Source organism: Carassius gibelio, chromosome B24 (assembly GCF_023724105.1).
Source record: "Carassius gibelio isolate Cgi1373 ecotype wild population from Czech Republic chromosome B24, carGib1.2-hapl.c, whole genome shotgun sequence".
Classification (NCBI taxonomy): Eukaryota; Metazoa; Chordata; class Actinopteri; order Cypriniformes; family Cyprinidae; genus Carassius; species Carassius gibelio.
In genome coordinates this window covers 15997115-16024686 of record NC_068419.1, presented here as the reverse complement: position 1 = coordinate 16024686, position 27572 = coordinate 15997115, and the positions used below count along the sequence as shown (strand labels likewise).

Genomic DNA, 27572 nt, shown 5'->3' with positions numbered 1-27572 from the left:
GTATGAGAGCCTGTTCTAGTATACCCCCAAAACAAAATCAAGACCTTGTAAAAGAGCATAATAATTGTTTTTGTGAGGACTGTTCGTATAACTCATACTCATATCCTCTTTCAAATCCACATGTGTGTGTGTATGTCTGAGGACATTAACAGGATGATACTTAAATCCCTTTATGTTAATATTGTGTTTTTATGGGAGCAGGCCTATTAATCCTGATTGAACTGTATAAGTGCTATTATTCCTTCAATAAGATCACTGGCTATGCAGTATAGGATTAAAGACTTAGTACTAATGCTGTCATTTTCATGGACCATGGAACCTTGACTGCTCTCTGTCATGACTATCTGTTTGTGAAGTGTATTCCATGGTGATATATGGAATACAACCTTTAATGCACAAAGTTTAATTATTATTATTTGTTTAGTTTTTTTTCCTAGCTGCAGCACCGCATGCTGGGCCAAACGCTAAGCAGGAGAATGACAGCAGCATTAAACAGCACAAGCAAACTGATAAACTCCTCCGGTTTAATGACCTGATTCACAAGTGTTTTCGTACAAACACACACACACACACATACACACACACAAACACAAACAGTCCATTCCACCAGCACTCACCGACTTTTTCAGGCTTTCTCAAGGCCTGCACTTTTTACTTTGCAAATTGTCTCGTATGGTCTAGAATAGGAATTATCAATTAAAGTTCCAAGAGGTGCAGTCTCTATATTTCCTTCCCAGTAGAGGTCTGGCCAGTACTTATATAAATATAAATTTACAGCTTTTAAAGCTTAAAAAAAAAAAAAAAAAAAAAAAAAAACACCTAAACAGTCAAAATGAGGATATTGGGCTTGAGAGCCAAAGCAGCGGTGTCTGAAAATTTTTCCACCCTCCCTCTGCGACACACATACATGCACACAAAAATCATCAGTTGAACCCAATATGATATAAATATTGAAAGGTAAGACAAGATACCTATGTATATACTGTATGGGGGTTCAGGTTTTTCCTGATTGGTGCTACCATTGTTGTGTCTCACAGTCTGGTTGGAACCAAGCTAGAGTCTGGATCCGGACCATGGTTTGCTCTTTGGGGATGTCTGGTCTAGAAGTTTGCTTAAAAAAAATAAAAATGGTGGAATGGACTGTTTGTGTGTGTGTGCGCACGAGAACACTTGTGAAACAGGTAATTAAACTGTTTAGTTTATCAGTTTGCTGGTGCTGATGAGTGCTGCTCTCGTTCTCCTGCTTAGTGTTTGGCCCAGCATGCTATGCTGCAGTTATGAGTTTATAAAGTGCTTTCATACAGAAATCCGAAAAATCTTATCTGATCTGCTTGTCTTATTTTTCTCTGCACATAAAGTGATAATAATTATTAATTTAATTTCATTGAATTTAATTCCTTATAATACACTTAAGCAACACAATTATGTCTATTGAATTTAATGATGTGCACTGTAGTTTATATTGTTGGCACTAACTGAATCTGGCCAGGGTAATTCTTGTTCTCGAGTGTTAATATGGAAATTAACTGTTTATGACTTTTAAGTGTTTAAGTGTTTATGTTTTTGTGGCAAATAATAAAAGGAATAAATTTGTTTTTAACTTTCAGTTATGTTGGACTTAATATGGGGATGTTGGTATTTTGTGATGAGAAGTGAAGCTTGTGATGGGTTGGGGGTGGCTGCGTAATCAGTGCTGTATGTTTACTCTTTAAAAAAAAAAAAAGATTCTTTATTGACATCTGTGATATCCACTGAGCCTGTCCATTGCACTTACGGTTCTTTTTAGTGGAATAAGATTATTTAAATTATTAAATTGTTTGTCAAACAAATGATTGCATATACAACATTTTTGTGTTTATTTTACGAAGTCAAACATTGTCAAAATTTTTAGGGAATACCAAAGCTTTAGAAAACTTTGAATGTAGTGCACATGATGTATGGACTACTTTTATGGAGTACAATAAACTCTGTTACCCTAAAAGCTGTGACCCTACCCTCCCCCCATTCTTTGAGAATTATCTCTACTGCTCCACTGAAAGAAAGTCACGCGAGTTTGAAATGAAATGAATGTGAGCAAATAATGAAAATATTGTCACTGTCCCTTTAAATAACATTATTTGTGTCCTTATTATTGACCCCTGCAGCTGCAGTTATAAGCTGAATTCCTTAAGATTAAAAAGCATTAAGTGATGTTACTCAGCAGTAGATGTGTATGGTTTGTGCTTTCCCAGAGCACTGAATTATGGGTTGCTTAACTCCCATTTCTAGGCTGAGAGGCCCTAGATAGGGTCAGATAATGGGTCATATGCCTTCAGCATAGATCAAGCGCTAAACACTGTAAATTCTGCAAGGCCCTGTAAACTTACTTCTCTCTGCCCCATTTTTTACCACTTGAGACTTTGTCCCTGTGGGCTGCAATTCCAACTTTACCAGCCAGAACAGATGACTTGCATAAAGAGAAATAGGGAACGTACATCTCTTTCTGTTTGTGTGAAGAGGAGAGGCAGGAACAGTGTTAAAAGAATGATAGAAGGAAGGAGAAAGAGAGAGGTGGATAGCTTGTGGGCGTTGATACTACCCATGAGCCCATTTAATGGGCAGTTTGGAATGCAGGGAAAAGACTCAGCTGCCCTCTCAATGGAATTCTTTGTCTTTGAAAAAAGAGAGAGAGAGAAGGAGAAAGCTTGTGGGAAATCCTTGCCTCACTGCTGCTGTAATGTTGAATTTTGTCCTGTTTTATTTCACAGAATGTGGCAAGAGCAGATACAGAGACACTCCATTGCTCTAGTCTGAAACTGTGAACCTGCACATTTGCCTGGAAGAGGCCAAGCCCAGGAGGCTTTGCACACAAAGCCCATAAAGAGCTCCCTAAAGCACACGTTACCACAAACACTGCCTCCCTCAATACCTGAAGACTTAGTGTCACCAGATTCCATATTCACATATTTCCTCATTTACTACCTCCGTCTGTCTATCTGTTTGACCCGTCTTATGAATTTTCCAATTACAGTATTAGCTATAAGTTTAGTATTGATATAACTGTGACAGATATTAGCATTGGCTAAAGTCTGTCAATAAGCTCATACACACATTATACAACTTCGGGGTTGCACTTTATTTTACAGTATGTGTACTAACATGTACTTATTGTGTACTTACAGTGTATTTATCTAAGAAAGTTCTGGTAATACAAGGTAACTACATGGGGTAGGGTTAGGTTTAGGGGTAGTACCTAGTTGTTACATAGTTATTGTAATTACTATAATAAGTACATAGTATGTACATGAGGAACAGGACTGTAGAATAAAGTGCTACCAACTTCGGTACAGAATTTCCAAAACCCAAGTGAAGAAGAAACAGAAATAACAAAGACTTTCACAAATAATAACACATGATCATCAGACATAAAACAGCATCAAAACTGTGTAAAAGTTATGGCATAAAAGGTCAACCGATGAAGAGGTAAAAATGACTGTCAAGCTTTGTGGTGGTGTTGATCAATTCCATTTACATTCTGATTATAATTCTGAATCCAATTCATAATCTTTTTTCAATCTTTTGATCAAAATGTTGTTTATTTATTTATTTATTTTATGAAACTTACCCTTGTCTGAACTTGTCTGAAGTTTAAAAAGATTGGTTACCGGTATGCCAATCACATAGGTATGCCAATCACATAATGTTTGGTTATGAGGTGTGTTATTCGCTGCCTTAGCTGCCTCAAACTTCCACTGTAAATACAGGAATGCTGCGAAAACAAAATCATCGAGCGAAATACCGGAGTGAACACGGAAGTTCACAATCAGAATTATCACCTTGTCGTACATTAGCCTCCCCAGTTTCTCGCTAACGATTGTAACAGTTGATACATTTAACTTTTCCCAAAACCTGTTGGGACTCGGGAGTAAGGCCAAAACTTTACCTCCATTCAAAATGTGAAATAAACAAACTCTTCTTCTTCAGGCTTCAGTTGGCAAATGCCGGGAATATTCTCCAAAACAGAGTGAATTGCATCCCGTGTCTCCGTGTCCATTTTCAAATTCCCTTGCCTAAATTACAATCCTAAATTCGTCGCTTAGCGTCTACGTCATGGCTCTCAGCCCACCTTCTGTTCGTTGATTGGCCGGCTAAATGTTAGAAGAAGAATAAAATATATATATTGGGACATCGGTAGTATTGATATCAGTGATACTCGCCTTCAGTCATAAAAAAGTTGCCATTAAACAAATATAAAAATATATATACTGTCTTTGTGTTTTTTCTACATTAATTCAAAGATTGAAAGTGGAATTATTACAATATATATATATATATATATATATATATATATACAGACCAAAAGTTTCAAAGAGTTTTCTTTATTTTCATGACTATGAAAATTGTAGATTCACACTGAAGGCATCAAAACTATGAATTAACACATGTGGAGATATATATGGAATTATATACATAACAAAAAAGTGTGAAACAACTGAAAATATGTCATATTCTAGGTTCTTCAAAGTAGCCACCTTTTGCTTTAATTACTGCTTTGCACACTCTTGGCATTCTCTTGATGAGCTTCAAGAGGTAGTAACCTGAAATGGTCTTCCAACAGTCTTGAAGGAGTTCCCAGAGAGATGCTTAGCACTTGTTGGCCCTTTTTCCTACTGTCTGTGGTCCAGCTCACCCCTAAACCATCTCGATTGGGTTCAGGTCCGGTGACTGTGGAGGCCAGGTCATCTGGCGCAGCACCCCATCACTCTCCTTCTTGGTCAAATAGCCCTTGATGCCTTCAGTGTGACTCTACAATTTTCTTAGTCATGGAAATAAAGAAAACTCTTTAAATGTGAAGGTGTGTCCAAACTTTTGGTCTGTACTATCTGTACACATCATTAAAATAAAAAAAAGTAATAAAAATTAACTAATATTATTTCTTTTTATTTCTCTCTCATTTAGAGGATGACAGTTCAGTTTCCCACTATCGTCGTGAAAGGCGTAATGCCATCAGTGGGCAGGCTGTGGTTCTGGGCATATCAGGAAAACTTAGTGAAGAGCCACCCACTTCTACAGAAGACCGCCCTCCATTAGTGAAGAAAGAGCTTTATAGCTCTCTGCTCCACCTGGCAGACCACACCCTGCCCTATCGGGGGACACTGTTCGCCATGGACCCTCGCAATGGATACCTGGACCCTCATTATAGTGAGTTACTACTTTGTCATGTCCTATGGCAATATTGGGACAAACACCCACTCACTAATGTTTTGGTTCCAATTTATCTATACTGTACATCCTTGTTCTTTTATCCTATAAATATGTTAGGCGCATTCTTAAATCCTAGAGGGTTCCTAGTCCACTCAAAAAAATAGAAATACAAAATTACGTTTAGGATATTGTCCTGTCTGTGTTTGTCTGTCTGTGTGTGTGTGTGTCCGTCTGTGTGTGTGTGTGTGTGTGTGTGTAACAAAAAATAGAAAGTGCCATGAAATTTGCATACAGCAAATATGTATGAGGAACAAACTGAAATTTTATTTGTTACTCACTGAAAGTCTTCTGTTATTTACCTTAATTTTTCTGGGTAAACCTATCCATATAGAAGTTATGTTGCCACATAGAAGTTATGTTTTGCCTAAGACAGTTACCATTAACACCACGTCCTGATAGACTAGATATTGTTGGTCCATAAAACTCAAGGACGAATGTTTAGTGAAGAGCTAGCATGCTAAAATGTTCCCTATGTGAGGCAAAAGGCAAAGCTGCTAATGGATTGATTGGGCCTGACAGTTGACACAATAGTTGCACATTTTTTCTCATTCGCTCTTGCTTGCCTTTAAATTATTATATATATTTTTTTTGAGTGGGGAAGTTAGTATGGGGGCCGATCTTCTCTGCTCCCCAATTCCCTCATTAGGGACAGAGTGTAAGCACACAACTCTCAATCATCAGCAACATGATCAAAATGCCACAGAGAGGAAAGCGGTCAAACTCCCCCTCCTTGTTCAAGAGAACATGTAAGTGGACAGGATAAAGTAAAGGAGATAAATAAAGGCAGAGAGAGACAGATGAGGCTCGTCAAAGCCTTTTAAGAGGTTAATTTTGTAAACCACCATTGCCTGACCATCACCTCTGGATGAGGGTTCAGTGTGATGGCTTTTTTAGTTTCAATAAATTTGCTTTGAATTGTGTTTGATGGTGTAGTTTTTATCTATAGTACTTAATGAAATGCCCTGACCTTCTATCTCGCAAAACCATTTACTGTATCACGGTTTAGACCTTTTCATTAGCAGCCCTGCTTTTTGTTGGTCTAGTTTTGGTCTGTCCATCTTAATGCACAAAGGAAGACAAACGAACCCATCAGACCCCTAACATATTGACTAACAAAAGCGTGAACACCTCAGCAAATCTGCCACTTTATTTGTACAGAAAAACCCAGAGAAATAGGCAGAGTTTTTTAAAAAGGAAAACACCACTGTTATTCCCTCAACTTAGACGAGTTGATACGTACCCTTCTCAGTGTGTGCACTTAATCGCTGTAGTATGCGGCACCACGATGCCAGCATTTAGTTTAGCACCATTCATTGCTTAGGATCCAAACAAGGATGAATTTAGAAGCCACCAAACACTTCCATCGCAGTACTTCAACCTCAGCGCAGTAATATCATCACTCCTGAAAACTCCTCACATTGGTTGTATTGACGGAAGTTAGAGGGAGAGGTGGAATTTTACAGTCTACAGTGATTGAGTGCATGCATTGAGACAGGAAAGGTTCATATCAACTCATCTTAGCTGAGGAAAGAACATAGTGCAATATGGAAAAATGGTGCCGTTTTCCTTTAAGAGTGACATGAAGAGAAAATAGAGAGTTATAATGTGGGGGAGTGAGAGAAAGATGGAGCAATGCAAGAAAGAACAAAAGTGAAAGAGGGGTGTTCCGGGTGGCTGAAGTCTATAGGGGGAGGCTGGGGCAGAGGGTGCGAGGTGAAAGGGTGGTGGGGTTCAGAGGTCAGGTGGAGAAGGCTGACATTGTAAATTGTATGAGAAGTCAAAGGGGCCCCTTAGTTGGTCCATTCTTCCTGAATGGGGGATCACCAGGGTGGCAATGAACTGTGGAGTGGAGAAAGTTGATGATGGAATGAATTCTAGAATGAGTTGGAGGCCCTCTCCCCATCTCACATAGCACATATTTGCTATTGCTGCCTTAGAGAACAGGAGGTGAACTTGTTTTTAAATTCTTGTAAACTACCCACAACCTCATAATTAGCAAATGCCATTACTCAATCACACACACACACACACACACACACACACACACACAATAAGAGAATAAGAGATATCGTTAAATTATTTAATTGTCTTGTACAACCCTCATTTTTAAACCATTTTGTCCAGATTGAGAAAAATATTTAAAATAGTGTTATGAGTGAATAAAGGGCTCAGTGTACTTTGTGGATCATAGATGTTGTGTACACTCCTCACCAGAGGGGATTATGAGATGCCAAGACCCCTTAACTAACCCTCCTGAGCCCCATCACCCCTCAGCTCTTTAAAACCCACGCTGGCACCATTCACTCACTTCCATAGGCTTTAAGGTGTAAAAAACCTTGACCCCCATACACACTCTCATGTGCGACAGAGCTTCCCTGCCTTTCTATTTCACTTTGGAGATCCATCAGCTTGTATGTGTCCCAGGTGTGCGATAGTTTAAGTGTGATCCCACGTTTGTGTGTGTAATTATGTGATGGAGAGCAAGTTGGGCTCTTTGTGCTGTGTATGCACTAGTACTAGAGGCAGGTAAGGCATGATTACTCTTCCTATGGCACGTGTCAAGGCCTAATGCGCCTAAATGAGTCTCCACTTGCTGCCTCTGCACACCTGGTCACCGTGGCAACACACAGCCCGGCACCCTGGGAGTGGCTGTCAGGAGCAAAGCATGAAATGACAAGTGCCAGAGGAGGGGGAAGGTACAGTATATACAGCAAGAACCTCTGAGAAAGTCACACAAATATCCTATCTACTGCTTTGACGAGTTAAGGCGCTAACACTAAATTTACAAAAACTCCACACACCCACTGCATAAGTGCATAAAGGCCTGGCAAGATTAGCATAAAGAGTGCACGGGATAAATAGGTCTCTTTGTGAGCATTAGATGAAGCATTAGCATTAGCCGTCGTTCCTGAGCCTTATCCTCTTTTCTAACAAAAACACTGGATAAGAGTATCATAGTTCCGCTTAGCACCATGCTAATACACAGTACGGATAAGACAGCGGTATTGAAAGATGGATTAATGAAGGAAAGAGCGCTAAATGTGTGGAAGTGTGAAATGTGGCTAGGATTGAGACATCTGTTTATATTGTCTGCTGATTAGCAGGTCATCGGGCCACAGTAACAGAGAGGCACTTGCTGGCATTGCACTTCTTATCTCTCTTGAGAAAGTGGAAGATCCTTTCTTTTCTTTCTCTTCGTCATCTCTCCTACTTGTTTGTGTTTTCTTAAACAGATGTGCTCTTTGTCAGTAAGAGCCATGTCCCATTATGGGAATTAAAGCTTGCTGAAATTAATGTTTTCCTTTTATATGAACTTTTAAGATGGAATGCAAATGTTTTGAATAAGGCGAGTAGGGAGGGACAAAATCTTACTGTTTTGCAATGTTTTAAAATCTTGGATATACACATGATTGTTCCACCAGCTAAGCCATTTCCTTTGCTTAGCAAACTCTACTGAACAATAGGTTTATTTATGTTCCCCAGTGCAGTCTTGGCTGTCCTTACAGTCTTAAAACATTGTGCCTTTTTCACAGATTCCTAAAAGTTTTGGGAGTTCAGCTCTTTGAAGCACCCTTGTCCTTGACATTCAAGCCAACGAGTGTCATTACTGCATAGAGGTTGCTCTCCTAAGCCTACTTAGTGCTGGTCTACAACTTCTCTGTGTGAAGTACTGTCTCCACTCAAAAGCAAACTGGCTCACACCTTTAGCTTGATCAGCTGTGTGGGACTACAGTTTCAGTCCTCTGCATTCCTTGTTGGATAAAGATCTACCAAGTTTCCTGAAGCCTGTAATCCTTTTCAAGTCTCATTGATTCCTCACACCAGAGTCCAGACCTACCCATATGAGGAGGGACTGATGATATCCCACCAAACAGACACATTCAAACTTCTGTCACAGCTTGCATCCTGTCTGGTCAGCTCCACATGTGCACACCATATTAGAGAATATTCCCACTTCATTGCCCTTGGTGGAGCATAGCAAGCCACTGCTGGCAGAACAAAGAACTTGTCAAGGGCTTCCTAAAATGATGATGAAGGTTGTGTTTGAGACTGATATATTGGATGGATAGTCCTGGGTGTAACACACTGCTTCCCTTCTCTGAGAGTTGAACTGTAAATATCTGCTGTCAGACATGAACATAACCAGAATAAACTTTGTATTCTGGATAACCGTATGAAATTAACATATGGAGTTTGGTTGGTTAACCAGGACTTTTCTTGGACATAAATAAAGGAGTCCTATTATGTTCTTTTACAAAGTCTTGATTTAGTTTTGGAGGTGTACTAGAACATGCTCTCATGCTTGGTTGTTCGAAAAACACATTATTGTTCACATAATTTACATTATTACAATACCTTTCTCCCCAGCCTGGCACAAATGGCTCAATTAGTTCTGGGTTTAATGAAGGCCCACCTTCTGAAAAACAAAATGTGATGTGATTGGTTAGCTGTCCCATTGCGTTATAGTGATGGAAAGTTTGATTCTTTTCCGTTAACCGGTTCTTTCGGACGGTTCGTTTCAATAAACCGGCTGAAAAAAATGGTTCAGCGGTTCTTTTACGCTTGATGTAATGACGTCATTGGCGATGACGTAATGGTGTCACATCTATTAAACATTCAAATATATAAAGTCAGTAATCATAACTTTAGTCAGTTAAAAACCTTATAATCATGAAAAGTTTACATTTGAATTTTGCAACAACACCTAAATACAGTAACAGCAATAATGTGCATATGAGAATTTAAGTCTTGAAGATATAAAGTAAATAATTTAGGTGTCATCAGCGCAGAAACCATGATCCACTTACTAAAAATAATACATTGCGATGTATTTGTTATTAAATGAACTTACGTTTCGCCAGATTGCCCTTCATCCAAGCCCTCGAAATACCCGCGATCATAACATTAGTACAGAATTAGAATCAATCACCAAAAGAATCACTTCGGTTCAGACATGCTGTGAGTCAGTTGGCTTCACGCTGAATCGCGCATGCGCAGTATCATCAGTTCATCGGTTCTCAATTCGGACGCGTCCGACAGAAACGATTCTCGGTTGAGTGTACTGATGATCCGAAAACCGATGCAACCGGTTCTTGACTTGAGAACGAGAATTGCTCTAACCGGCACGTGCTGCAGTTCAGTTTCATCAGCTGCTCTACTCGTGTTCATTTTCTGTTTACTACAAACTCAATTTGTGAATGTGTCATCATTAACTATAAATACAGTACAGATATCTCATAAATCACCCCTTATTCCTATTAAACATAAGAGTCTTAGAGTCTTAATTATTGTCCAACTTCCCTGAAAACCCATTTGGCCTATACATTATATACAATATACAGATTGGAAACATTCATCTAAAAAAAAAAAATCAAAATAAAATAGTTATTTTATAACACTTTCCGATGTTTAACAAAATACTTACAAAATTACACGCATGCGCAGTATCATCAGTTCATCGGTTCTCAATTCAGATGTGTCCGACAGAAACGATTCTCGGTTGAGTGTACTGGTGATCCGAAAACCGAAGCAACCGGTTCTTGACTCGAGAACGAGAATCAGCTCATCGGTTCTCAAATCAGACGCGTCCGACATAAACAATTCTCGGTTGAGTGTACTGGTGATCCGAAAACCGAAGCAACCGATTCTTGACTCGTGTTCGTTCATTATCTGGCTCGGCTCAGTGTTCATCTTCAGTTCGGTCTTCACAACATTTCATTCAGTGTACTGTTTGAGTAAATGGATTACCCTGGGATATTGGTTTATTCTGACTCAGAGGGAGTGTCAGTCACGTTAAAAAAGTTAACAGCTTAAGTAATGTGTGGATTAATGCTTATTGGAGACGTGAACCGTTTCAAACGATTCAGTTCGATTTGGTGAACTGGTTCAACCGTTTCACTAAGAAGAACCGGTTAAACTGAACGATTTGTTCACGAATCGGCCATCACTATTTGCGTTGTGATTAGTGAACAGCTTAGATGGTGTTTCAGTGCTGCTACACCTCTTGCCAAAGCAGCAAGTTCCTTCTTCTCTGCTATAGTTACCACCCTCCCCCCACACAAAATACTGTAAGACATATTAGACAGGTAATGTTATTGGATTTATTTAATTTAAATTTTTGGCATAAATCACATTTGAGATAGGATGTCAACAGCCACTTAAAAATAACTGCATTTACTATGTACAGATAAGTGCATATGTATTGTGTTAATTGTTCTTTAATTCTAACATTATAACAAGAATCTCAGTAAAACTGTTATACAGATACATTTATCTATAGAATAGTCCAGTGTTTCCCACAGACTTAGACTTATATTTGTGGCAGCATATATATATATATATATATATATATATATATATATATATATATATATATATATATATATATATATATATATATATTAATTCTCTGCCAGCAGTAGATGCTGTTGGAGTGGTAGAGATCGAGGTTTCCCTGGTAACCACTGTACACAAAGCAGCGCTCTGCTCACAAATGCTGCATGACATTACATGCAGGATAAAATTAAAATGACATCCAATTTTCCTTGAGAAATACAACGATATAAAAACAACCGCACTCAATATAATGGAAACATTGTAGTCTCATGATTGAAGAGTAAATTCTGCAGATTACATCATTGCCCAGTATTGTACTGTCAGCAGTTTATTATAAAAACATTTTCATAATTGTAATATACATATTTACATACATCATTATTCAGGTGCATGTGTAATAACTTGCAAAAACTTGATGCTACAGCAGCACTTCGTCTTCGTCTTGTCTGATGCACTCAGCCAAGCTTTCTAAGCATAATCTTGACCCTCCCTGCCAATCAACCATTCACATTTCCGAAGGCGGGATTTATTTGAATGATATTCTAATGGGCCACTTTGTGACATCACAATACCCCTGAAAACAATGCTGTAGTCCAAAAGAGCCCTTCGTTGTATAGTACTTTTAAAGGGGGGGTGAAATGCTCGTTTTCACTCAATATCCTGTTAATCTTGAGTACCTATTGAGTAGTACTGCATCCTTCATAACTCCAAAAAGTCTTTAGTTTTATTATATTCATAAGAGAAAGATAGTCTGTACCGATTTATCCCGGAAAAACACGAGCCACTGGAGGCGTGATGTGTGGGCGGAGCTAAAGAATCACGAGCGCCAGTAGGCTTTTGAGTTGAGAGCGTTTGGAAGCTGTGACATTACCGTGAGGAAAAAACCATCATCCAAAACTAACCATGGCTAACAGTCAGATTCAGCGTATATTTATGATCCAGAATCAGATCCAGAGGCTGAAACTGAACGAGAGCAGCAGCAGCAATGACTCGCTCCGAGCGGGGCTCGAACCCGGGTCTCGGCATGGGAGTAATCTGTGCAGGGTTGTCTTGACCTGGCAACCAAAAATACACTCCTTTTGTGACTTTTCACGACGCTCTCGCTCTGATCAGTGAATGCCTGTTGTGCTCTGAGTGCTCTGCTATACGGGAGCGCGCGCTCTTCCGGCAGACGTGCCCTCAGGATCCATATAAGGAAATTCCGCTCCATCTATGTCACACAGAGCCATACTCGAAAAAAACTTTCCGAAACTTGTGACAAACCGGAAGGAGTATTTTTGGAACAGAAATACTCCTTCAAACGTACAACTTAATTTTTGAAACTTTGTCCATGTTTAGCATGGGAATCCAACTCTTTAACAGTGTAAAAAACTCAGTATGCATGAAATAGCATTTCACCCCCCCTTTAACATTACAGACTGTGTCAAAGCACTTTACAGTGTTAATTAAGTTGAGTGTGAATAATGTAAAATTACAAAAGTAAACACTCAATTTTCAGTTCATCATTGAATTCAGTGATGTCATTATCCAGCTCAGTTCAGTTTAAATAGTGTCTGTGCAATCAAGTCAACGATATTACAGGATATTAAATGTCCCCAACTAAGCAAGCCAGAGGTGACAGCGGCAAAGAACCAAAACTCCACTGGTGACAGAATGGAGAAAAAAACCTTGGGAGAAACCAGACTCAGCCAGTTCTTGTCACGCTGTCTAGTCTCTGTTTCCCTGGGTGTCCACTAGTGGGCTCACTTCCCCTTAGGCACTTCACCGTAGGCACTAGAATTCCTCTAGTCTTATCCTGTCATCACAGTAATTGCACTCCTGTTAATTGCACCAGGTGCAGTCACTTTATTGTCATTAGCCTCCCTATAAATACCAGTCTTTTCCTGTTGTTTGTATGGAGTCCTTACCTTTCGTGTTGCCAGCCTTCTCGTCTTCCGACATTCATCCTTGCCTTCTTGTTCCTCCGAGTTCCCGTTCCTTTCCCTTACCTGTTCCCTCTTTTTGTTTATTTGTTTGTTTGTTTGTTTGGACTGCTTGTTTGGTTTTGACCTTGGCTTATTCGACCACGATTTGGATTATCCCAATAAACATACTTGCAATTGGATCTCTCTCTCTCCCTGTGTTTCACTGGTCGCGATCGTCACAGTTCTCCTCTGGCCAGACGAAACCAGCAGTTCTATTCCAGGCTGCAGCAAAGTCACATTGTGCAGAGGACTCATCTGGTCCCTGTGGTCTTGTCCTGGTGGCTGTCTAGGAGAAAAGGTCTTCATTGGGGATCGGTCTCTGGGGCTCATCTAGTTGTTCTGGTCTCCACTGACATTCAAGGGTGTCAAGATCATCTCTAGGTGCTGATTCACCATCTGGATGACTGCAGTGACCATCTGATCTGGATACAGACTGGATCTGGTTGCTATGGTGATCCCAGAATAATAAAGAAACAGACTAATATTAGCATAGCTACCTTACTTCTAATGATGTAGCAAGTACATTGTGTGTTAATAGAAGTGTTCCCAGTTCCGGTTGTCCTAATTAATGTTGCCTTAAAATCATTTAGCAAATTTGAATATAATAACTGTTAGTGTGTTATGTGTAAACCAGGTTAAAGATTTAATCTAGATTTATACTGTCAGAGTGTGTCTGCCTCCCGAACAATGTTATAGCTCGTTTCCACTGAGTGGTACAGTTCTGTACAGTACATTATGGTATGAAATTATTTCTGTTTCCACTGTCAGAAGTTGTTAGCAAAATAGCGAACCAAAAAAGCTTCTCTTTCACTCATTTGCTCTGTCTGCTGTACATGAGTGTTGGGCTTATTTACATTAGATTGCAGAAAAAAAAATATATATTAGGGAGTATTTCATATTTTTTTTATTTTCACACAGACAATAGCTATTTTTTTAGTATGCGTTCTCGTCTGTTCTTGTGGACTTGTGAAACATCATTGCCCAAAAACCAGCACAATTTTCTAAATATTACTGTTATTGTGTCTTGAAATTTAGTTTTTCAGGCAACAATGAGATCATAGGTCATAATTTAGATATATATTTTGAGATGCAAAAAAAATGCAGTTTTACAAATGTTAGAAATGTGGCTTTCAAAGGAAAGATTGCTATCAAATAGCACACCTAGGTTCCTAACTGATGACGAAGAATTGAAAGAGAAGCTATCAAGTTTTAGGTCAGATAATTAACTCCTTTAATTAATTATTATTTTTTTTTTTTAGAATTTAGCAGTAATCTATGCATTACGTTTTTCAAATTGGTAGGCCGGTCCATGAAGATATATAGAGCTGAGTGTCATCAGCATTACAGTGAAAGCTAACACTGTGTTTCCTGAAGATATCCCCCGTGGGAAACATAGGGGAAGTCGTGGCCTAATGGTTAGAGGGTTGGACTCCCAATCGAAGGGTTGTGGGTTCTATTCCGGACGGAATTGTGGGTGGGGGGAGTGCATGAACAGCTCTCTCTCCACCTTCAATACCACGACTTAGGTGTCCTTGAGCAAGGCATCGAACCCCCAACTGCTCCCCGGGCGCCGCAGCATAAATGGCTGCCCACTGCTCCGGGTGTGTGCTCACAGTGTGTGTGTGTGTGTGTGTGTGTGTTCACTGCTCTGTGTGTGTGCATTTCGGATGGGTTAAATGCAGAGCACAAATTCTGAGTATGGGTCACCATACTTGGCTGAATGTCACTTCACTTTCACTTTCCACTTTTAAAGAGTAAAAAGTAATGGCCCTTGTTCTGAGCCTTGAGTTACTCCATACTGCATACTGCACATAATGATCGATATGATACCTTTTCATTCATTGCTACAAATTGATGGCGATCTGTTTGAACCGTGCTAATGCACTTCCACTAAAACCAAAAAAAAAAAAAAAAAAAAGGTCAATAGTATCATACGCAGCGCTAAGATCCAGTAGCACGAATAGAGAGATACAATCATGATCACATGATAAGAGCAGATCTTTTGTAACTCTAATGAGAGCAGTCTCAGTACTATGATATGATCTAAATCCTGACTGGAAATCCTCACAGATACCATTTTTCTCTAGGAAGGAATATAATTGTGAGAATATAACCTTTTCTAGTATCTTGGACAGAAAAGGGAGATAAAAGATCTGTAATTAAAGGTCTGTAATTAACTAGTTTTTTGGGGTCAAGTTGTGTTTTTTTAATGAGAGGCTTAATAACAGCCAGTTTGAAGGTTTTGAGTACATATCCTAATGACAATGATGAATTAATAATAGTCAGAAGAGGATCAATGACTTCTTGAAGTACCTCTTTTAGGGGCTTAGTTGGAATGGGTCTAACATGTTGTTGCTTTAGATGATTTAACAAGTTTATACAATTCTTCCTCTCCTATAGTAGAGAATGAGTGGAATTGTTCCTCAAGGGATCTATAGCTCACTATCTGAAGTGATACTGAAGCTGATGGATGAATGGGTACAATTTTATCTCTAATAGTATCGATCTTGGAAGTAAAATAGTTCATAAAGTCATTACTGCTGTGCTGTTGGGAAATGTCAATGCCTGCTGTGTCACAGTCTTCTGTCTTTCTGTCGTTGCCGCTCCGAAAGCTCCACAGACGGCGGCGTCCACTCATTACCCTCTCGGGTGGCGGCGTCCGCTTACAGTTCCCCCAAGGCAGCGGTGTACATAGTTCCCCCTAGGCGGATAATATAAACTGTAGCCACACCTCCCCTTTTACCTTTTGGTCACAGCTCATATTTATAAAAGTTATCTTGGGGGGTAGACTCATTTAAAATGATGTAATCATCTTGTTTTAGCCAGGTTTCTGTCAAACAGAGCACATCTAGGTTATGATCAGTGATCATATTATTAACAAAAAGTGTGTTCATAGAAAGAGACCTGATATTCAATTATGCAAGCTTTATAATCAGAATCAGAATGAGCTTTATTGCCAGGTATGTTTACACATAAGAGAAATTAGTTTTCATGACAGAAGCTTCCGCAGTGCAACAAAATGACAGCGACAGAACAAGAACACAGATAATAAAAGATTTAAAAATATAACAAGGAATGACAATATACAAATGTATAATTGTATGTGCAGGTATATTACAATAGACAGTTTTGTATGTACAGGTATATTATGTGCAATTTTGAAGTGTAGACTAAGCTAAATACGTGTAAGAGTGAATAAATAGTGTGGTGTGTTTCAAAGTTATTGTCAAGTGTTCATGAGATGGATTGCCTGGGGGAAGAAACCTGTATCTGGCCATTCTGGTGCTCAGAGCTCTGTAGCGTTGACCAGATGGCAACAGTTCAAAGAGGAAGTGTGTTGGATGTGAGGGGTCCAGAGTGATTTTGCCAGCCTTTTTGCTCACTCTGGATAAGTACTGTTCTTAAATAGAAGGGAGGGTTGTACCAATGATTCGCTCAGCAGTCCAGACTACCCTCTGTAGTCTTCTGAGGTCAGATTAGATAGCTGAGTTGAACCAGACAGTTACTGAAGTGCAGAGGATGGATTCAATGATAGCAGAGTAGAACTGTTTCAGCAGCTACTGTGGCATGTTGAACTTACTCAGTTGGCGAAGGAAATACAAACTCTGCTGGGCCTTTTCTCAATGGAGTCAATGTGAATGTCCCATTCAGGTCCTGAGAGATTATGGTGCCCAAGAACCTGAATGACTCCACTGCAGGCACAGTGCTGTCCATGATGGTGAGTTGGGGGAGAGCAAAGGGATTTCTCCTGAAGTCCATGATCACCTCCACTCTTTTGAGTGTGTTGAGTTCCAGGTTGTTAAGATTGTACCAGACAGCCAGTAGCTGTTGATCCACTGACAGATGGAAGTGGGCATGGAGGGCTGAGTTAGTTTGGGAAGGAGGAGGTTTGGAATGATCGTGTTAAATGCTGAGCTGAAGACCACAAACAGGATCCTCACATAAGTCCCCGGTCTGTCAAAATGTTGCAGAACATAATGCATTCCAATGTTTACTGCATCATCCACAGACCTGTTTGCTCTGTAGGCAAACTGAAGAGGATCCCGTAATGTCCAGTAATGTCCTTCAGGGATGCCAGCACCAGTTTTTCAAAAGACTACATGACCACAGGCCTGTAGTCATTTAGTTCTGTAATTTTAGATTTCTTTGAGATGGGGATGATGGTGGAGGGTTTGAAGCATGAAGGGACATCGCACAGCTCTAGTGATCTGTTGAAGATCTCTGTGAAGATGGGGGCCAGCTGGTCAGCACAGGATTTCAGACATGCTGGTGTAACACAATCTGGGCCTGCTGTTTTTTGGGTTTTTTTTCTGCTTCAGGAAGACCTGGCACACCTCATCCTTTCTGATCTGAATTGCAGGTGTGGGGGAGAGGGGGGTTGCAGGAGGTGTGAATGGTTTTGTGGATAAGTGTTCAGGACGGGTGTTTTTTCAAACTTGCAGTAAAACTCATTCAGATCGTCTGCCAGTTGTTGATTCTTCACAGTGCTGGGGGATGGTGTCTTGTAGTTGGTGATCTCCTTCAGACTTTTCCAGTCACTGGAAGTAAAGTAAGTCCTTATTTCTTCAGAATAATGCCTCATTGCCACTCTGATCTCCTTTTCCAGTGTGTATTTAGCCTGTTCATACAAGACATTGCCCCCATTCCTGTAAGCATCTTCTTTGGCCTGACGGAGCTGTCTGAGTTTTGCAGTGAACCATGGTTTGTCATTTTTGTAAGTAAGATGAGTCTTGGAATGCACATGTCTTCACAGAAACTGATATAAGATTTTACAGTCCCTGTGAGCTTGTCCAGATCGGTGGATGCAGCTTCAAAATCACACCAATCAGTGAGGTCAAAACATGCTTGTAAATCCTGCTCTGCTTCTTAGTCCATCTTTTTGCAGTCCTTAATAGAGGTTTAGCTGATTTAAGTTTCTGCCTGTATGTCAGTATAAGATGAACCAAACCGTTATCAGAGCACCGCAAAGCTGCAGTGGAAGAGAGTGATATGCATCCTTTGTTGTGGTGTAACAGTAATTCAATATATAACTGTCTCTGGTGGGGCATGTGATGTGCTGTCTGTATTTAGGCAGTTCAAAGGAGAGATTTACTTTAATAAAGTCCCCAAGAATGTTTAAAACAGAGTACAGGTGTTGTCGTTCTATCTCTGTGATCTGATCAGAGATTTTCTGTTTCATGTGGGCTTGTGGAGGAATGTAAACATTCACGAGAATGAACGAGTGAAACTCCCGCGGCAAATAGAACGGTTTGCAGTTAATAAAGAGTGTTTCTAGATCTGAACAGCACATCTTCTTTAACACTGTTACATCTGTACACCAACTTTCATTGATGTAAAAGCATGCCCAGTCCCTGCACAAATTCCCTGATGATTCTGCATTGTGGTCCGCTCTGAATAGCTGAAAGCCCAGCAGATGGAGCACGCTGTCTGGAATGGTGTCGTTTAACCAAGAGCAGCAGAGTGTGAAAAATCCTTTATAATAGTCGAAAACCGGTAGTATATTGGGTGATGTGTGGTGCTGAATGTCCAGCAATTCATCTCTGGTGATACTGATGTCAGGAATATAAATAAAGGCAGGAACAACTTACAAAAACAACTGCAGAGCACGTCACAGAGGTCGCCATCTTGCATCGGCACCAAGAAATGTTATGATCATTAGTTTTTCCGTATTACAAAAGTTTTTTTTTTGTTGTTGTTGTTGTTGTTGTTGTTTAAATTGTTAAAATTAAATCGTTACTCTTAAACTGGTTTGGATATTTTTGTATTTTCTTGTTCTGAATACAGACACAGTCTCTATATTGTGATATCTAGGTGAAAGATTACCTATGTATTCAATCAATCTTTTATTACAGACTCAAGGTCCAAATTAAAAAACAAACAAAAACCAAGACAATAAGACAGCAAATACAACCCACAACACTACTACTAACCCCAAAAGGGGCAGAGACTTTATCGCCCTGTCTTACTCGCATCATCTGGTGGGCATACACATAAATCAGGATTCTCACAATATATTCTGGCACCCCTCTTTGTCTCATTTTAAAAAATAACTTTGCATGATTAATTCGATCAAAAGCTTTAGATGCATCAATGAAGCAAATTAAAGAGTTTTTATCTCTATACCTGTTTACAATTTCCTTTAAAGGTGCCATCTGTAATGTTTGGCAAAAAAAATCAAGTCATACTCCACATTCCGTAACAGATGGGGGCAGTATGCCTCAATAAAGTGAATTGGTCTACTCTAGAGTAACAAACGAGAAACGGCATAGTCTCTATGCTCCGCCCCTACTTTCACAACAACACTACAGCCATAGCCGAAGCCTAACTGTGCATTCACACCGCCGGCGTCGAGAGCGTCAAAAATCGCTCTTGCCGCTCTGCTCACGATGCTGCAGAAAGATTTGTGAGCGCTCAGACGCTGTAACGTAGATCGAATGCTTATTTTGTGTTTAAAGCGGCCGCAAAGCAAACAAGCTTGTTGATCTCGTGCAGACTAACCACAAGGAGTTATAATCTCATTAAATATTGTTGTGGACGAAATATTAGGATCCTTCACTTAAAATGAACAATCTCAGACACCTTGGTCCACGTATCACTTTTAATTAATTTTTTTATGTCCCTGTAGGCAAACAGGGACACATCATAGATTAATACAAACGCTAAACAGCAATAATCAACCTGTCCTTTATTCTGCTTGAGAACTAATGTGCCAACTCTCAAGCATTCACCGTGAGACACACGCAGTTGACTCTTTTCACACGCTTTCACGCCACACATCAATTTTTTCACGCACAGAAAAACCACGAAGCAAAGAGGACACGGAGACCAACAGACTAGACAGAGCAGGTTAGTTATGATACATAGGGCTGTGCAAAAAATCTAATGCGATTTTCATGCACCTCTCATCAGTAAAGACGCTCCTGTAATTAGAAGTATATCTCCAGCATATGCATTCAGATCAGGGTTGCCAGGTTTTCACAACAAATCCTGCCCAGTTGTTCTTAAAACTAGTCCAAAACTAGCCCAATCGCGTTTCCGGGAGGTTTCCTGTGGTGCCAAGTCTGTGGTGGTTGTTTTTCATGTCCGCTGGTCACAGCGACCCCAATACAAATAACGTGATATTTAGCCCCTAAAATGCGAATTATACCAACCCTGCTAAAAAAAAACTATATTTTAACCCCGGGAAGCAATGTTTTATAGGGGAACCTTCTGGAAGCGAGATTGGGCTAGTTTTGAGAAGCAACTGGGCAGAATTTGTTGTGAAAACCTGGCAATCCTGATCTGAACACACGTACTGGAGATATACTCCTAATTACAGGAGCATCTTTACTGATGAGATGTACATGAGTAAAGACATGCACAGCCCTATAAAATAAAATGGGTAACGTTAAGTTATAGCTAGCTAATTATCAAACGCAGCTACGGTTAGCCATCGCTAACATTAGCACGTTTATCGAACAGCCTTCAATACATTTCTATGTTATAACTTCCCGAAAACAAATACACAAACATATAAAACAAACTTCTAGCGAAATACCAACAGCATCTAACTTGCAAGTTCGGAGTCAAACCTCATTTCTTTCAGGTCCATCAGTTGTCTCCAGCAATTAAAAGCAGTGCCGATGTTTACTCTGGTATTCTTATCGGATTTGATTTGTGATTCCGAGCGCGGTTGTTTCCCTGTAGCGGGTGTTGGTCTTTTGCCAAGGGCTTCAGCTATCCTTCCGCTCTCTTCTCTGAACTGAAAGTAGTGGGCTGTACTTTCCACACGATTGACATCAGGTCCAGGTACGCCCTGCGAGTTATTCGTGTATTCGTTGCAGGTTGGCTGGTGGTTATGTTGTCCGCATTCCGCCTCCCACGGCCGAAACTGGTATTACAACACCTTCCGGGCCGGGGCTAGTAATGCTAATGCTAATTAAGGTTGATATCTCTGCAGCACTATAACTTGACATTTTGTTAATGACATCATCGCCTTTATTTCATCTCATTCTTTTGATGCGTGTAGGTCATGTTATGGATATTTTTACCTCAATTTCTGCATATGGCACCTGTAATACATAGATGAAAAGATCAGCGCCATGTTTAGCCTTAAAGGGGGGGGGGGGGGGGGGGAGGGGTGGAATGCTATTTCATGCATACTGAGTTTTTTTACACTGTTAAAGAGTTGGATTCCCATGCTAAACATGGACAAAGTTTCAAAAATTAAGTTGTACGTTTGAAGGAGTATTTTTGTTCCAAAAATACCTCTTCCGGTTTGTCACAAGTTTCGGAAAGTTTTTTCGAGTATGGCTCTGTGTGACGTTAGATGGAGCGGAATTTCCTTATATTGGTCCTAAGGGCACTTCTACCGGAAGAGCTTGCACTCCCGTAGAGCAGAGCACAGACATTCACTGATCAGAGCGAGAGAACGAATTGTCCCAAAAGAAGTGTGTTTTTGGTTGCCAGGGCAAGACAACCCTGCACAGATTACCAAAAAAAAAAAAAAAAAAAAAAAACAGCATTAAGGGACCCGTGGATGGAGTTTATTTTTACAGAGCATCAACGGAGTTGTGCAAGTGTTTTTGTTTGTTCCCTGCATTTCGAAGATGCTTGTTTTACAAACAAAGCCCAGTTTGACGCCGGATTTGTACACCATTTATTTCTTAAGGATAATGCAGTCCCAACAAAAAAGGGTCACGATCGTGTGTTGGAACCGCATGCGGTGAGTAAAACTGCTTCAGATATCTCTGTGTTGTTAACTTAGCTATCGGCGCGTAAACACATCAAGTAAACAACATGCGATGTTGTCATCAAACTGCACTTTCCAAATGTACAGCTTAAAAAAAAAAAAAAAAAGACAACAAAAAGTGGAACTTAGTCATTTTCCAAAGCCGCTAAGCAAATATATACAGTTTCAGTACATACCACATAGAGACGTCGTTGCTGATGCTGCTCTTGTTAAATTTCAGCCTCTGGATCTGATTCTGGATCATAAATATACGGCTGAATCTGACTGTTAGCCATGGTTTGTTTTGGATGTTTTTTTCCTCACGGTAATGTCACAGCTTCCAGACGCTCTCAACGCAAAAGCCTACTCGCGCTCCTGATTCTTTAGCTCCGCCCACACGTTACACCTCCAGGCGCTCGTGTTTTTCCGGGAAAAATCGGTACAGACTATCTTTCTCTTATGAATATAATAAAACTAAAGACTTTTTGGAGTTATGAAGGATGCAGTACTACTCTATAGGTACTCAAGATTAACAGGATATTGAGTGAAAACGAGCATTTCACCCCCCTTTAAATCCAAACTGGTATGTAGAATTAATAAACACATTTAACCTATCCAGCAAGATTTTTTTCTGGCACTTTAGACAGGATACTAGCTGAAGCTATAGGTCTATTATTATCTAAGTTGCCTACCATTCCAGTTTTGTTCTTAATAACTGGCACTAACAGAACAGACAACATTGAGTCTGGTAACACACCATGAATTAAAATGCCAGCTAATAAAGGGGCTATCCTCTTACTTCCATATTTAAGTGTATATGCAGAAATATCAATGTATAGCAGATATATTATCTAGGCCACTGGCTTTATTTTGAGGCAATTTTCTTATAGCATGATCCACCTCACATGACATGATCACTATTGGATCATTAACTTGAATATCATCCACATTATTCAAGTAATTTTGGATGCAATTAAAAAAACTACAATACTCCATAATTTTGCAATATTATCTGCCCCCGAAACGCCATCCAAGGTACAAGGAAGAGATTCTCTACATCTTTTAAAAGTTCTGACATCTTTCCAAAAACCAGTGATATTATGATATAATAGCTTCATAGACAAAGAATCAGCCCTTAAGATTTGCTCATTTTTACAGATAAAATGAATAGCATACTTATATCTTGCATTTGTAGACTTCTTTATTCAAGCTCAGGCCTTTGCCTGGGTCTACCTGCTATAGCCCATAATTTAAAAGCTTCCTGTGCTTCATCCAGTTTGACTTCTAACCCTATGGTTGTGGGTTCAAATCTCAGGCCGGCAATACCACGACTTAGGTGCCCTTGAGCAAGGCAAGTTAACAAGTTTATACAATTCCTCCTCTCCTATAGTAGAGAATGAGTGGAACTGTTCCTCAGGGGGTCTATAGTGCACTGTCTGATGCGATACTGTGGCTGTAGAACAACTGCCCCAGCAACTCACTCCAGCCCACCGCCTCGAGCGTCCATGGGGGCACACTTCCTCACCTACTCGATGGCACCGCGTATTCACCACAGTGGTGAGGGATCTTCAACAGCACGTTCCTCCTTCTCCCGGGCTTCGGGCACCACAACCCCTCGCGAACGACTCTTGCGCAAAAACAAAAAGCAAACACAAACTTTTTCGTCCTTCACTGTCGTCGCTCCTGTTTTATATCCTTCCATCTCCTCCATGGGACTCGAGACCAGTGGGTCGAGCAGGTGTCGCTCATTTCCAATCACTCCACCAGCCTCGCTCCTGTTCCCACGGCTCTGGGCCCCACCCCACTCCCCGCCCTTATTTGCAAGTGTTTTTGCTAGATGCAGCAGTTCTCATTTTCCAGTCCTGTGCCGCATTGTTTAAACATTTGCACCCATTTGTGTGTCCATGGGTGTGCTGGTCTAAAAAAGAAGTGTGTTTAGGCGCATTGTTGGTGCATTGCTGTTTTGAGGAACTGAAAATAGACTGCATCATAGACCAACACAAACCTAGTCTAAAGTCAATGGTTATTATTTTTGTTATTTAAAGAGCGCGTTAGTAGAAAATGCACCTCTGGGCAGGTCCACAACGCGCGTTCAATTTGCTTATTACACACAGGGTAAAAAAGTAAAATAATATTATTGTGTAAGCTACATGAATATAAAAATTTAATACGTGTCATAATGGATAGTCATTGTGTGTATCAGAATTAGCCTACCTATTTGCTAGCGCATTAGCAGATCCATTTGCTCTCTGGAGACCTGTTCAGTCTGAGCACCTTAAAATTCCGCCATTTAACTCTTTCCCCGCCCTTATTTAGAAGACAACACTTCCCAGCCATTGACAAGTTTTTATGGGTTTTCGTGTTTTCAGAGTTATACACTCTGGGGGGCTATTACACATCTTCTGAACAAGTAAAAAACCTCCTGAACAAAAACACATGTGAACAAGATGGAAAAACTAGCGATCTCTTTTATGTGAACAGATAAGCAATCATCATAGTGCGATCATCAGCAATATACAGCATATAAATGAAAACTGCATAATGTTATGGAGTAAAATGATGATCCAGGAAGTGGTATATTAGTGGTGTTAATGGAAGCGATTTACTGAATTTATGTTTTGATAATCATACTGAATAATATCCAGATGTAGTTTTGTGATTTTCTCACCTTTTTGCTCAATTTTTTTTTTTTTTTTAATGAAACCTACCTACATTTGAGTGTTTATAAGAAATGAATGCTTTAAGCTAGGATACATTTTTTTATTTTGTTTAAAAGTAGAGGCTTTGATCTTTATTTTGGTGTACTGTATTGCACATTTTGTTTAAAGCACTATATAAATAAAGGTGATTGATTGATTGATTGATTCAAATATTCATATTCGAATATATGAATATTCATTCATTCGATGATTTTCACAAAAAAATGATGGTCTAAAGCAGGGACAGGCAACTCCGGTCCTGGAGCTCCAACCCTAATTAAACACACCTGAACAACGCAATCAGTGTTTTTGGGATTACTAGATATATACAGGCAGGTGAGTTTTTATGAGGGCTGAAGCTAAACTCTGCAGGGATAGTGGCCCTCCAGGACTGGAGTTGCCTGTCCCTGCTTTAGACCATAATTTTTTTTTGTGAAAATCATCGAAATCGCTGGCTATGGCTGGCAACTTTTTTTTTTTTAAATGTTGGCAGGGAAAGAGTTAAATAATGAATAAGCCATGGTGCGAACACAACTCGCTCTTAAAGGGAATGAAAGATGATTGGTTTATTGCAAATTATGCCAAAAAACACACACATTACTCATTAAAGGTGCTGTAGGGAACTTTTGTAAAAAAATATTTTTTACATATTTATTAAACCTGTCATTATGTCCTGACAGTAGAATATGAGACAGATAATCTGTGAAAAAAAATCAAGCTCCTCTGGCTCCTCCTAGTGGTCCTATTGCCATTTGCAGAAACTCCATCGCTCCCGGTAAAAAATAACCAATCAGAGCTGCGGTCCGTAACTTTGTTTGTGTTCAAAATGTAGAAAAATGTATTTAATAAGTGAGTACACCATGAATCCATTTTCCAAACCGTGTTTTTGGCTTGTCCTGAATCACTAGGGTGCACCTATAATAAGTGTTTATATTCGGACTATTTTAGATTGCTTCGGGGATACCGCGGCGGAGTAACCCAGTACCTTTGTAATTCTTCATAGACATAAACAGAGAGAAGTAGTTCCGGCTACGATGTTCTTCTGCAAAACGCAAGCAGTTCTGTTTATTAACCGCTAGAGTGTCAAAAGTTCCCTACCGCAGCTTTAATAGAATAGGGAAAACCCTTTTAGACCACACACCGTCAGCACAGACAGTTTTTTTGGAATCAGAAACACCGCAAGTGCACATGTGCTGTGTGCTTTATACCATGCACATAGATAGTTAAAATAGGGCCCTCTATTGTCACATTCTGTTCAATAGAATCAACAATAACAGTACTTTGTTCTCAGTGGGTGCGTCACTGAGTGGGGAAAACGTGTTTAATGTTTTCCTTGGAACAGAAGAGTGGTTGTTTTGACCCACAACTATGCCACATCATAGTCACCCAGTAACTGAAACCGAACAATGTACAGGACTCCCTTAGCTAGTCATATCCAAAGCCATATCTACAGCCCTCACATTCTTACTGTTCTACAGCCCTCACATTCCTACTGTCCTCAATTAAAGTTTGGATGTGTGTCTCTAATTCTGAAACTTTCTCTGTCAGCCTAACTATTTTAGCCATTCATATGCATGATTCATTGCATTGGGATGAGCATAATGAAACCTTTGGTCAAGTGAAACCTTTGGATACTTCCACATCATTTGCTTTCTCTTTATTAGAAAGTAAATCTGAAAACTATATCCAATGAATGTGTCACAGTCATTCCTATGACATGTGTTTCCTTTCAGGCATATGCATTGGGAGGATCATAATGAAACCTTTGGCCAAGTGAAACCTTTTGGTCACTTCCAGACTTCACTTTCCCACTTCACTTCACTTCCCAACATCTCACATAGTTGTGTGTCTTGATGACATGAGTTGAAGTGAATGGCTGAATGTAAATTTTCTTTCTTTCTTTCTTTCTTTCTTTCTTTCTTTCTTTCTTTCTTTCTTTCTTTCTTTCTTCATAGTCCACTTAGTCAAACGGCCCATAGTTGAAGAATAACTTTAGTTTAAGCTCCAAAGTTTCTGGAAAATCTGGGAATTTTTAATGCCTTTAATGTTGCATGACTAAATTCTTTCACTTGCTCTGTAATCATATAAACACAATGATGCCTCAAACTGAATATACAAGCCTAAGAGAGACTCCTACTGACCACTTCAAGGGCAAGGCTGGTCTGCATGATTGTTTCCATATTGGATTTGTGAAAGAGGGGCTCTGCTGTTGCCCAGATAGAGCTCACAGGGCTCAAGATGCCTGGAGCTGTCTTTGGGCACTAGTAAGAAATCTCTTTTACTCATTCATCCTGATCCTTTCATTCTGGGGGAAATCTTCACCTGTTTTTAGCCCTCTTGGCATAATACACCACAGATAATCATAGAGCTTATTTTGCCATATATGGTTGTAGTATCAAACTCATATGCTTCTTTGACTTACCTCTTTTATTTTTCTTTAACCTGGGGGGTTCAGGGTGAAGCATGTTGAGAGAGGGGAAATGCTCTTCGGCACTGCCTGATAATGGAATATAATGATTTTTTTTTTTTTTTTTTTTTTTTTTACATGCCCTTATTTGTATATTGAATTGCATTTTAATCTGTATCTATCTATATTTTTATGATCTACTGTTGGTGTTG

General features: G+C 39.7%; 1 protein-coding gene across 1 annotated transcript in view; it reads left to right on the top strand.

Annotated features, from left to right (window-relative positions):
• The first annotated feature begins 4943 nt into the window (after positions 1 to 4943).
• The window catches only part of gli3 (GLI family zinc finger 3), a 214904-nt gene continuing 192275 nt past the window's right edge, over positions 4944 to 27572 (top strand). The window contains exon 1 of the mRNA XM_052596680.1: positions 4944 to 5181. Coding sequence (XP_052452640.1) covers positions 5145 to 5181 — 37 coding nt within the window. The 5' untranslated portion in view covers positions 4944 to 5144. The remainder of the gene's footprint in view (positions 5182 to 27572) is intronic.